At 43.5% G+C, this 12,629-nt stretch overlaps 1 protein-coding gene across 1 annotated transcript; it reads right to left on the minus strand.

Annotated features, from left to right (window-relative positions):
* Positions 1–2,022: 2,022 nt before the first annotated feature.
* On the minus strand, positions 2,023–11,837 carry FOXM1 (forkhead box M1). Its single transcript, XM_054382347.1, has 8 exons — positions 11,309–11,837; positions 9,357–9,505; positions 8,924–9,136; positions 8,396–8,524; positions 7,774–7,818; positions 6,788–6,866; positions 5,817–5,998; positions 2,023–3,030 (listed from the first exon to the last, which is right to left on the minus strand). Exons 1-8 carry the CDS (start codon positions 11,835–11,837, stop codon positions 2,023–2,025), a joined length of 2,334 nt encoding a protein of 777 aa, XP_054238322.1.
* Positions 11,838–12,629: the final 792 nt, after the last annotated feature.

Here is a 12,629-nt window from a genome sequence, read left to right on the forward strand (position 1 = left end):
GCTGTGTAGTTTTTCTGTAGTTTCACCAATTGCTTTTCCATTTAAACTTTCCATCACTCTCCAATCCATATGTGTGTGTCATTCTTTTGTCCCTTTCGGGGCAAGAGATGTTCTGGCTGGCCTCGCCTAAACTGCCACATGTGTTTACAGGCAAAGGCACAAACAATTTTGAGTTAGACTTATTTTAGATTTGCAAAATAAAGAAAGTAGTCAGCTAGTGGTGTTCTTCATATTGAGTTTGTAAGGTAAGGATTTACTCAAACAGCAGAAAAAAGTATACTGTATGAATCAAGGGGCTGAGTAACCAAACCTGATGTGATATGGCCAAGATAGCCTGAGGAACACTGAAGAAAGTCCTAATGACCACTTACTTAATGATGACAGAAAATACATCCATTAGACAAGCAAAAATCTGTTGTTCATGCTCTGGCCAAGCCTGAACACACTGCCATGGGTAAAAGCAGTGGAGAGAATACACAGATGTGTTCCAAATAAAGCTTCATTGCATATGTAGATGCTTGAGCCATCATTTGTGAGCAGAAGGATAAGGTCTTTCCTGCAGCAACTTTCTCTTTTGACATTGAGTTCTAGAGAATTGGGATGAGTTGGACTAATGCACCAAGAGAAACAGACTTTGCATTTCCAAAGGACACTTTACAGTTAGAATCACAGAATAACTTTGTCAGAAAACACCTTTAAGATCATCAAGTCCAATCATTACCTAAATGTACCAAGTCTGGTACTAAACCATGTCTCTCAGCACCACATCTCTGCCTCTTTTAAACACCTCCAGGGATGGGGATTCAATCAGTTTCCTGGGGGACCTGTTCCAATGGTTGAAAACCCTTTCAGTCAAGAAGTTTCATCTAATATCCAAACAAAACCTCCCCTGGTGCAATTTGAGGCCATTTCCTCTCATACTATCACTTGTTCCTAGGGCGAAGAGACCAACACCCACCTCACTAAAAACTGCTTTCAGAGAATTGTAGAGAGTGAGGTATCCCCTGAGCCTCCTTTCTCCAGGGTAAACAACCCTAGTTCCCTCACCTGCTCCTCACATGACCTTTTCTCAACACTCTTCACCAGCTCCTCTGGACTATATAGGTTCTTTCACACATTTTCTTCTGATGATTACAATGAAGGCAGGTTAACCATTATGTAAAGGTCCATCTTACTACAGCAGTGACTATCTAGTGCTCTAGGTACATAATAGGACTCTGGAACCAGGGGAGCTTGATCCAAGCAAGCCCTTTTTCATTCCAGCAAGTAAAAAAGAAGCAAACTAAGATTTTTATGCTGCAATAAAAATATTTTATGTTGCAATATGCTGCAACCAGTCTCAATTTGACTTAAGTCACATATAGGCCATTTTTTAGATGTTTGCCCCAGCAACCTTCAGAACAGCCTAGATCAACGTGTTGCTAAGTCTAAGATTAAACACCAGTATTTTGGGATTTTATCTAGGGTGGAATACAGGACTTGTGGAACCTTTTAGCAGCCAAAATACTCCCACAACCCTACAAGAATAAAGTTATAATTGAAGGCTAATTTAAGGAATGTACAGTATTTACAGCCATTAAAACTATACATAGACGATACTAAGTGACAGGACAACAAAGTAAAGGAAAGTAAAAACAGAGATAGGGGAAGGTTCCCAGGCTCTTTGCTATTGTACATAACTGAGGAGTGCATTCATTTCCTCTGATACCTTAAGTAGCAAATGCTATTTAAGGCCTATCTAGATGTTCTCCTGATAACGTCTCTCCAGGGACTCTTATCTCTAGCACAAGGTTAGAGAGGTTCTATCTTATTCCATATAAAGCCTATTGCAACTTATATAGGGAGCTCATAGCAGCCAATAGGCCTGTCTCCCAGCTTAGCAGGAATCAATAATGCCCTCTGTCCCCACAGATGTGCAAATGAAGTGAAAAGCAGACAGTTTTCTTAGACTCCATGAACAGATCTCAGAAGAGTAGAGTGCTTTCTGTAACATCAAAAGTCAAGTTCAGTCCTCAGGCCAGCTTACTTCAGTTCAGGTATGAGCTCAGACCAGCTAACATCTGTTCCCAAGTTTTCATCCTCAAGACCAGGAAAGCTGACATCTAGAAGGATTTTGCTCAGACTGTCATTCATGGTGTCCAGGATAAGACCCTCCAGGAGTGATCGGTTTTCAGTGAAGCAAGAGGCTGGCAGTTCAACAGATGATTGCTTAGCAGACTCATGAATCAAAGCTGGAGAGCTGGTGAAGGGGGCATGCTCTATGTCACTGGATTCTGTACAGAGCAGTTCCCAAGGGGACTCAAAAAGGGGATTTTTAAGGGGTGTGGTGGTAAAATCCAGCAGGTCTTGGTTCTCCTGGAGGGGCATAAATGGCAACTGAAGAGTTCTCACTGGACTGAAGTCCAGCTCATGACTTCCCTTAGCTGTGGATACTGACTTCCAGGGGTCAAGGGCCCCTGGTGGTGGCGTAGCAGTTATTGAGACTTTGCTGGGAGTAGAAGAAACTGGCAATTTGCTGAACATCTCTTTGACTGGTGTTTTAAAGGGCTCCTCTTCCCTCTGTGAGCAGCTGAGCTGTGACACATTCTCAAGCGGCTGGCCGTCCTGCAGGTCAAAGCCACTACTTTCGGGCAGAACAAGGACAGGCTCTTCTGAGCAAGGCAGTGCTAGGTGTTGTTTCCTTCTGGATCTGCCCATCTCCCGCCTCTTTATAACTAATGTGTCAGAACCACCCTTAGACGGTGACTTCAGCACAGTAAATTGTTTCTTCTCCTTTGTGGAAGAGACTGGGAGCAAGAAGTCTGTCTCTTCCTTTACCATTAGGGTTGAGGCAAATGGCAAGAGCCAGTCATCCAGTTGAGAACCTTCTTCCTCCTTTATACAGACATTCTCAGGGAAAGAAGGCTCACTGGACTGGGAGCTGTTCTCCTTTAGAGAATGAGTTGGGGAAGATAAACCTTCATCACATGGACTCTCCTCCTTGACAGCAGCCATAGGTAAAGAGGATGAATCTTCTGTAGAGAGTGACATCTACAAAGAAACACAAGTGATATACAGTCAGTATGCAAGGACCTAGCCCACCCAAAAATCCAAATGATGGTGGGAGGAAGAAGAGGAAGATCGACACTTCAGGACAGCAGAAAAGGAGGATCTTTGTAAAGCATTTACTGTAAAAACAGATAGAGATTGATCTGTGTGAAAATGATACAAAGAAGTCACAGATCACATGAGAAGGATTTTAGCTACGTGACTCAAAGTCACATCCTTCAGAGCACTTCTGCTATGAAGAACTTCTAGGAGCACAGGCATGAGGCAAATATTTCTGGAAAAGTGTAACCCCTTTGACTCCTCCTTACCCTATCTCCATGTGAAATAACAAAATTAAGGACAACTTTCCCAGAAGCCAAGAAAAAAAAAATGAGGTTATCAAAATAAATAGCACAGGGGAAAGGTAAATCATAGAAGAGAACAAAGCAGGAGGCATACAAAGGAATATAGGATTATGGTTAGACAGGATGGAAGACATTAAAGCTTTACCATGTCTAAGCAGTCAAGAACAGTCAGTGAGATGCCAAGAGAAGGACCTGTTTAATAGCTGTTTTGCTTGAGCCCAGAATAACTGGGAAACCCACAGAATTAGAAAAGAGTAGGTACCAAAAACCTCTGGGAAGAGGCTACATGCAAATGTTATTTCAGAGTAAGTTCCCTACATTAGGTGTCTCTTCAGAGATATCGAAACACTAAATATTTTAGGGGTAGAACAAAGCCATTTTCTCCATTCTTATTTCCTCACATCCAAGCAGTAAGGAAAAATTGTCTTGACAAATCCATAGAGTCCCCTCCTCTGGTGAATGATAGTCACAGCCTTATAGCAGCTAGAAGGTGATACTCATCCTAGTGACAGGAAAGTAAGGGTTGCCACTGACTAGTTAATATGAGCTTAGTTTTCAAAGCAGCTAGTGATGTTCCCCAGAGGTCAGGACTGGGTCCAGTCTTGTTCTATATCATCAATGACCTATACAACCAAGGAACCTAATGAGGTTCAACAAGGATAAGTGCAGAGTCCTGCACTTGGAAAGGAATAATAAACTTGCACCAGTACAGGTTAAGAGGTGATCTGCTGGAAAGCAGTCCTGTGGAGAAGGACCTGGGCATCCTGGTGGACAACAAGTCCATGGGACAGCAATGTGCCCTTGTGGCAAAGAAGGCCAATGGGATCCTGGGCTACATTAAGAGGAGTGTGTCTAGCAGATCGAGGGAAGTTCTCCTCTCCCTCTACTCTGCCCTGGTGAGGCCACACCTGGAATGCTGTGTCCGGTTTTGGGCTCCCCATTTCAAGAGGGACAGGGATCTGGAGGTAGTCCAATGGAGAGCTACCAGGACGATCAAGGGACTGGAGCATATGCCCTGTGAGGAGAGGCTGATAGCCCTGGGGCTTTTTAGTCTGGAGAAGAGAAGACTGAGAGGGGATTTCAATAAATGTTTATAAATACCTGAGGGCAAGAGGAAGGGGACAGGTTCTTCTCAGTTGCACCCTGTGATAGGACAAGGAATAATGGATATAGAGTACAGCACAGGAGGTTCCACCTCAACATGAGGAGGAACTTCTTCATTGTGAGGGTCACAGAGCACTGGAACAGGCTGCCTAGAGAGGTTGTGGAGTCTCATTCTCTGAAGACTTTCAAGACCCATCTGGTTGTGTTCCTGTGCGACCTGTACTAGATTCTATGGTCCTGCTCTGGACTTGATGATCTTCAAAGGTCCCTTCCAACCCCTAACATCCTATGATCTGGATGAATGGAAAGAGTGTACTCTCAACAAGTTTGCCAGTGATACAAAACTGGGAGGAGTGACTGAAACACCATTGGGCTGTGCTGCAATTCAGCAAGACTTGGACAGGCTGGAACCCGTCAATATACATTGGGTGTTGACCTGCTGAAAAGTAGCTCTGCAGAGAAGGATGTGGAAGCACTAGTGGTCAACAGGCTGACCATGAGCCAACAAATGTGGCTTCATGGCCAGAAGAACAACGGTATTCTGAGGTGCATTAGAGCTGTGGCCAACAAGTGGAGGGAAGTTCTCCTCCACTTCCACTCTGGTGTGGTGAGGCCACATCTGGAATACTGTACACAGTTCTGGATTCCCCAGTTCAAGAAAGACAGAACTACTGGAGAGTTCAATGGAGGCCCACAAAGATAAGGAGACTGGAGCATCTCTCTGACAACAAGAAGCTAGGAGACCTGGGGCTCTTTAGAATGGAAAAGAACAGACTGAGAGGGGAATCTTATCAATATCTAAAAGGTGGAGGTCAAAAGCATCACTCTTTCCAGTGATGCCCAGTCATAGGACAAGGGGCAATGAGCACAAACTAGAACACAGGAGGTTTCTCTTAAACCTAGAAAAAAAATCTTCACGTTGAGAGTGCCAAAATGCAAAAGGCTGCCTAGATCAGTTATGGACTCTCCGCTGGAGAATTTCAAAACCCTCCTGGATGTGATCCTGGGCAACTTGCTCTAGCCAACCCCACTGTAGCAGTTTGGTTGGACTAGATGATCCTCAGAGGTCCCTTTCTTCCAACACCTACTACCAGTATGCAATTCTATGACAGTGAGATGCGCAAAGGAATCATACGAGGAACAGGGTCCACAGAAGGCAAGCGCTACAGGAAAAAAACCAACAAACCAAACCAAAACAACTATAGCAAAGCCACATACAAAACCTCCCAAACAAACAATAAAATGCCACCAACCCACCCACAAGAATCAAAAAAACAATAATCCCCCACGCTCTCATAAAACAAGAAAGAAGAAACCAACCTTCGGGGCAATGCGCACACGCTTATTGCTCCAGAATGTCTCTGAGCGGCTGAGGGATGCTCCCTGTGCCATAGATAGAGGAACCTTCACAGAAGGCTGCAAGACAAGAGGCTGACTCAAAGGAAACTGGATTGGCACCAGGTAGGAGTTGATGCGAGGAAGCAAAGGCTTCATTTTTCGTCCTGGAAGGGAAAAGAATGGACTTGCTAGACTCTTACCAGGTATCTAACAGGAAGTTTCTCTAAATACATTAAAAAAAAAAAAAAAAAATCAGAAACATTGTTCAGCCTTGGGAAGGCTTTGGAAAGACCTTATTACTACATATCAGTACATAAAGGGTGGATACCAAGAAGAAGGACACTCCCTTTTTACAAGGAGTCACATAGAAAAAACAAGGGGTAATGGGTACAGGGTAAAATTCATTCCTGGGGAGATACTGATTGGACTGCAGAAGAAAATTTTCACCATGAGAACAGTTAGACATTGGAATAATCTCCCAAGGGAAGTAGTGGATTCCTCTACATTGGACAGTTTTAAGACTGAGCTTGGTAGGGTGCTGGGCCATCTCATTTAAACTATACTATTACATAGAAAGGTTGGAACAGATGATCTTCGGGGTGCCTTCCAACCTGGCATTCTATGACTCAATCACCTGTGTCCTCTGCTGAATCTGGGGATAGAAATCCCCAACTGGAAGACCTGATGAACAAGAGAATAGTCCTTCATACAGATCCTAGCCCTCAAAATGGGGCAAACTCTGTCATCATTCCATTTGAGTATCCAATCCCCTCCATCATGTCCTCTCTGACACAGCAAGATACTGTCTTCAGCTCCAAACCTGACAGCAAGTAAGCTAAAAGCCATCAAACCTGGATAAAATTGCTACTTTTATTCCTAAGGGAATCTTGGAGAGTGTCCTAGATTTATGGGACTGATTTGGGTCTTTGGTCTAGGCTAATGGAGACACTCACGAGAATTCTGGGGTTCAGTTTTGCTGCTGACGTTGCTTGTCATGTTCTTCTGGGGACCTGGAAGGTGCCTTTTTTGATGCTGCATTCATTGTGAAATAAGAAAGAGAAGAAGAAAAGAAAGATATTTAAAGAAAGGAACCCATCTTTATTCTACTGCCTCATTCAGAACTGTGAATCCAGAAGCCTGTGCTGTGTTAACATGGAGAGAGCAGCTGTTAACATCCAGTATTTATACCAGCTATATCTGTGCCACTTGCTGGTTTGCAGCCATGCCACCTCAAAACCAGCTGCTGTAGAAAAAGGGAAGGCATGACAAAGCAGCTCCAGCTGCAGGCTCTACTGCAGAATTGGCCTGGTTTTGGTGTCCTCAGTGCCTGAGGAAAGGTGAACACAATAGCTTTATTGTATGTATTTACACAAACAACAGACCAGCTAGATGTTCAAGTGGAATAGCAGAAGCAATGGAGGAATCGGAAGTCTAAGCAGATGGAAAGGACAACGCTGTAGCCATGGCATAAAAGCATTTGACAGGCTGTTTGCAAATCTGTTGTTAGAACTGCTAAATGCAAGAGAGACAGCAGTTTCATCCTTCCAAGAGTCACAATGCAGCTGGGCTCTGAAATGAGAGCCCACAGAGATCCTATTCTCTCTGGATATGAGATCCAGTACAGATTGGGACTGCTGCCATGGAGTTGAGGATTATATCAGCAATCTCTGGGTTTATTCTCTGAAGCCTGTTAGTGCCCATTGCAGTCTACTTCAGCAGTAGACTTGTAGTTTCTCAAGGCTGTATAGGTCTGCCAGCTGTAGAGAGAGCATAACCCCTGAAGGCAGTTAAGCTTTGGCCTGCCCCCTTTCCCCAAAATGGGCGTGAATGGAGCTGTATGACTAGGTGCAGCAGTGACCTAGTTCTCTTCCCAAGTCCTTTATCAGTAACTGGCAAGAGAATGGAAGCCCAAGCCTTGAGCCAGAGGGTAAAATCTTACCAATTCAGAGTGCTCAGGTGATGCTGGTGACCCTGAGTCCAGTGGCTGGTGGCAACAAGGCATTGAGAGGGAGAAAAACAAGGTGAAGTTATCAACCAAGGAGGGAACAAATGGGTCATTTTAAAGTTGTATAATCTGAGCAAACAAGAGACAATCTGCCCACCCACTGCAGAAAACAGAGGAGTCTAAATGCACATATGCCAGGCTCACAAGCTGTTTCTCCCACAGAATAGTACTCCCAAAGTACCCTTTGTCCATAGCTGGGACAAGGCAATTCCATCCCATGACTGTCTACTCAAACAATGTAGGAACTCCTGGTTGACTTCAGTGGAAAGCTTCTCACAAGGAATATGAATCAGGCCCAGGGAAGGAAGTGGAACGAGCTTACTATTACATTTGGCACACAACCTGAAGAACAAACCCATTCTCAGAAGCTCCAGCTCATATGTACAGCCACAGCACGTTTTCTTTTAAATGCAGGGATTGTCTGTCAAGAAAATTGACTAAATCCAGGTTCCATAAAAAGGCTGATGTCAAAGCAGCTTAAAATAAACTGCATCTGGCTAGTGTGGCATTTAGGGACTGGATAGCCTATCTCATTTTCTTTGCGTGAAAGACTCACCTTAAATACCTGGTCCAGTGTCAGGCAACGGTTTGCATCAGGGTGAATAGTCCAGAATGAAATTTTACCATTAGCAGATGTCTCACGGACAAACATGTCATGAAGGGACAGGTTGTGCCGGATGGAGTTCTGGAGAGAAAGGAGGAGGTTGAAAAGCAGTATTTTTCTTATCATCACTGCAAGGCTTACCTCAGATGTGACTGCCCTGGCAGAAGGATTACATTCCAAAGTCTAGGCAACGTGGAACTTCATATTCACTGCACACCTACCCAATCCTGTCATCAGTCTTTTATTCTATTTACTTTTGAGATCCTTATTCTTACTCCAGTGATCAAACATCCCATCATCTCACTTAAGTGGAATGAGAAATGGGATATAAAAAGTGGAACATCTGGAAGCAGAGGGTATTTTGGGTGGGGTGTTTAAATTAACTTCCACAGAGCTTTGCAGGCTGGGGAGCAACTTTCCATTTTCATCCAAAATAATATCACCCCAGGGCCCTCAGCAACTTGAGGGCTTGCTTGTTACCTTCCAGCCTGGCTTTGCCACATGTTTAAAATATGGAAAATGATTCTCAATCCAAGTATAGATGTCCTTCAGAGTCATACGCTTCTTCTCAGTGCTGTTGATAGCAAACTGGATCATGGCCATGTAGGAGTAAGGAGGTCGTTCTGACACTGAATCCTGCCAGGAGGAGGTGGTAGCAGCAGGACTAGAAGCAGCGGCATAATCTTCTTCAGTCTGAGAGACAGAAGGAATGACACATGAGTGCTCACAAAGTTGATGAGATGGGCCATGAAATATTTGTGGATCTTCTGTGTTTTGCTATTCAAATCAATAAAGGCCAGACTTGGGTTATTTAAGAGATGGTGATGCCTAGCTCTTGCAAGTCTTCTGGCCCACATGGACTACTTCTTTATCGGAATTTTTAGCACACAGTCTGTTGTCTTCTCCTGCTTACCTTGATTCTTTCCTGCAGAGGTATCCGGTTCTCTTTTGCCATGCCTTGCTTCACAGAAGAGGGACTTAGCCCATCAGATGTCATCTTCCCCAGCCACTGGATGTTAGTTAGACTATCATCCAACACAGAGTTTGTTGTTTCACCACTGCCTGTTGGGATAACAAGCCCATAGCTCTGCTTACTCAAAAGTAACCCTCTCTGCCCTTTGTCTCAACTGCCAAAGGGAAGGCACTAGTCAAGCTTCTAGATGAGGCATCTTTGTCTCAAGACAAGATGGTATTGCAATGCTAATGCTTCATGTGGAAGGAATTCAACCTTGAATTCCTGATTTCGTGTGAATCTGCCCAATTTCTGGAAAAAGCTGCAGCCTTAAAACAAACATTCAACCCAGACTATTGCTCTCAAACAAAACAGGACAACATTGATCAAATATTTCAATAATTCAAATATTTTTAGCTAAAGGATGAACCTAGTAAGCAAAGCCCAAGGAAGGTAGTGACAAACTAACTGAAAGACCTAGCAAAAGACACAAATCAATAGCTCAGACATCTCCAGGTTTTTGAACTGCAGCAACGGAAACTAACATAGTTCCATTATTTCTTGTAAGGCTGATTGTAGCAATACAACTATTTCAGCTGTCTGTGGGTTCCTGTCAGACAGCACTGTACTGTGGGATAAGATTTGCTACAGCCCAAAAGCTACACTGCTATTTTAAGCCGCTAATACCAATTTGATCCAAGCAGTGTTTCAGAGTAAAATCCATCCCACTTCTGACATCTATTCAGCAGTTTCCAGGGACAGACAAGGAGGAAATAAACGTGCCACTTAGTTATTAAAGGCTTTTTCAAAAGTCTAGGGCCATATGTTTTGTCACTGGCTAGGGTACTCTGTGTTAGTTTTCAATTCAGCTTTACAGCTCACTACAAGAAAGACATTGAGGTGCAGGAGTGGGTCCAGAGAAGGGCAACAAAGCTGGTGAAGGGTTTTCTGAAAAGCAGCTGAGGGAACTGGGGTTTACCCTGGAGAAAAGGAGGCTGAGGGGAGCCCTTACCACTCTTTATGGCTCCCTGAAAGGAGGTTGGAGCCAGATGGGTGTTGGTCACTAGTAACAAGAGATAGGATGAGAGGAAATGACCTTAAGCTGCACCAGGGAGGTTTATGTTGGGTTTTATTAGAAATTTCTTCACTGTATGTGTTCTCAACCATTGGAACAGGCTCCCCAGGAAGGTGGTTGAATCTTGAGTCCCTGTCCATCCCTGGAGGTGTTTAAAAGAGGCAGAGATGTGGTGTTGAGGGACATAGTTTGGCACCAGACTTGGTAGAGTTAGATAATGGTTGGACTTAATCATAAAGCTCTTTTCCAACTAAAACAATTCTATAATCCTTTTTCTAAATTAAACTCAGGTTTTTGTTCATCTAGACTCTGTATCCTCAAGCCAGACCTTCTGTTTTCCCCAACGCTACAATTTTACTGATTCTGACCCCCTGTTCTGCTCTTGTGAGACCTTGCCTGGAGTATGGCCTCCCAGAGGAGGGCCACAGAAGTTCTTTATTATGAGGATGGTGAGACACTGGAATGGGTTGCCCAGAGAAGCTGTGGATACCTCACCCTGGAAGTGTTTAAGGCAAGGCTGGACAAGGCTTTGAGCAACCTAGTCTAGTAGGAGGTGCCCCTGCCCATGGCAGGAGGGATTGCAACTAGATTATCTTTAAGATCCTTTCCAACTCAAGCCGTTCTATGATTTCTTCCACCAAAAATGTATCTACTTTAATAGATCCTTTAGATTTCCATACATACACATAACTCTATAGATTTGTAGAATCAAATCCATAGCTATTTTGCAACGAAGGAAATACTTTTCATTACTGAATACTGATATCTGAACTGTGCTCACTGACCCACTTCACACCAGTTTATCTGCCAGGACAACAAGAATGTTGAGATTACATACTGTTGTTCTGCTGTTCATATCCAATCACAGAATCAATTCCTGAATGCCAGAGCACTGTTCCTCCTGCAAGACCAGGTATCTTTTTAACATTCTTCTCTCTCTCTTGACCATTTGCAGCCTTGGTTGCTGCACTGGGTTTCTTCTCCAATGGGAGATGCTGCAATGGTATCAGTCCTGATGAAGAGGACATGCCCCCACTGCTGATGAGAATGAACTTGTTTGGCCCATTGTTTCCACATTCTTTTCCTTTTACTGTCAGTGCCTCTATGATGCTCTGGATATCAGCATTTGCAGGGATAGCCACCACTTGTGTGTTGGGCATAGTAGGGTGGTCAATTATCTTTATTCCTGCTGGGAAATTCTGCAGGCCACAGTTCGTTTTGTCTCTGGATTGGCTGTTGCGTTGGTCGTCTTGGCTGCGCTCCTGACCGTTGCTCTTACCTCCTGCTGAAGTACTGGATGCATCATTCTGTGGAAGGGTCAGTTTCCGTCTTTTGAGAATTAAGGGCCTTCGAGGGCTAGTCCTCATTATTGATCTGTACTGTCACTCTCCATTGAAAGGGACACAAACAAATCCTGCAAAACAAGAGATACAACATAAAGAACATAGGGGGCAGAAACATCTAGGAAAGGTCCAGCAAATCATCACAGGCCTCTCACAGAGCACAGATTCTCAGCAATTGGTACACAGCTAGAAACAAGGAAAGAAAATTAAAAAAATAAAGCATTGAATAAGGTTGATGAGGCTGTTGGAAAATAGTACTGTACCTCCTTTATCTACACTTTAACAAAGCATAATAGGAGAGATATTTGCAGAGTAGATAAGTTGCATTACAAGTTGGGAGCCACAGAGCACACAGTAATGAGGAAAGTATGTATATGTGCTTTACAGAAATATACTAAGACTTGGATGTTAAGTGACATGACCAGTGCCAGCCACCAAGATGGCAGGGGGCGACACTGGAACACAGAACAGCCTTAAGTCTTCTAGCTCATCATTGTGACTAGCTGAACTGAGATAAAAGGGAATTTAACATATGGCTTAAGAACTGGGAAGATGAGATTTCCTGAACATTACAAAGGAACACAATAAATGCAGAAGTTAGGTGCTTTAAAATGTAAACTAAATACTTTTAGTCATTCCTTCTGTATAACTGTCAAGAACCAGTTAAATGTATCATTGGGCAGCATATAATTTAAGAGTCAAACATTAGGACAACAGACAATTTAGATTACAAAGTATAACGCAGAAGAGATAAAATTCAGAGATAACGCAGAAGAGATAAAATTCAGAGATATTGCTTTCAGGCTATTAGGTGGT

Source organism: Indicator indicator, chromosome 1 (genome assembly GCF_027791375.1).
Source record: "Indicator indicator isolate 239-I01 chromosome 1, UM_Iind_1.1, whole genome shotgun sequence".
In the NCBI taxonomy this organism is placed as follows: Eukaryota; Metazoa; Chordata; class Aves; order Piciformes; family Indicatoridae; genus Indicator; species Indicator indicator.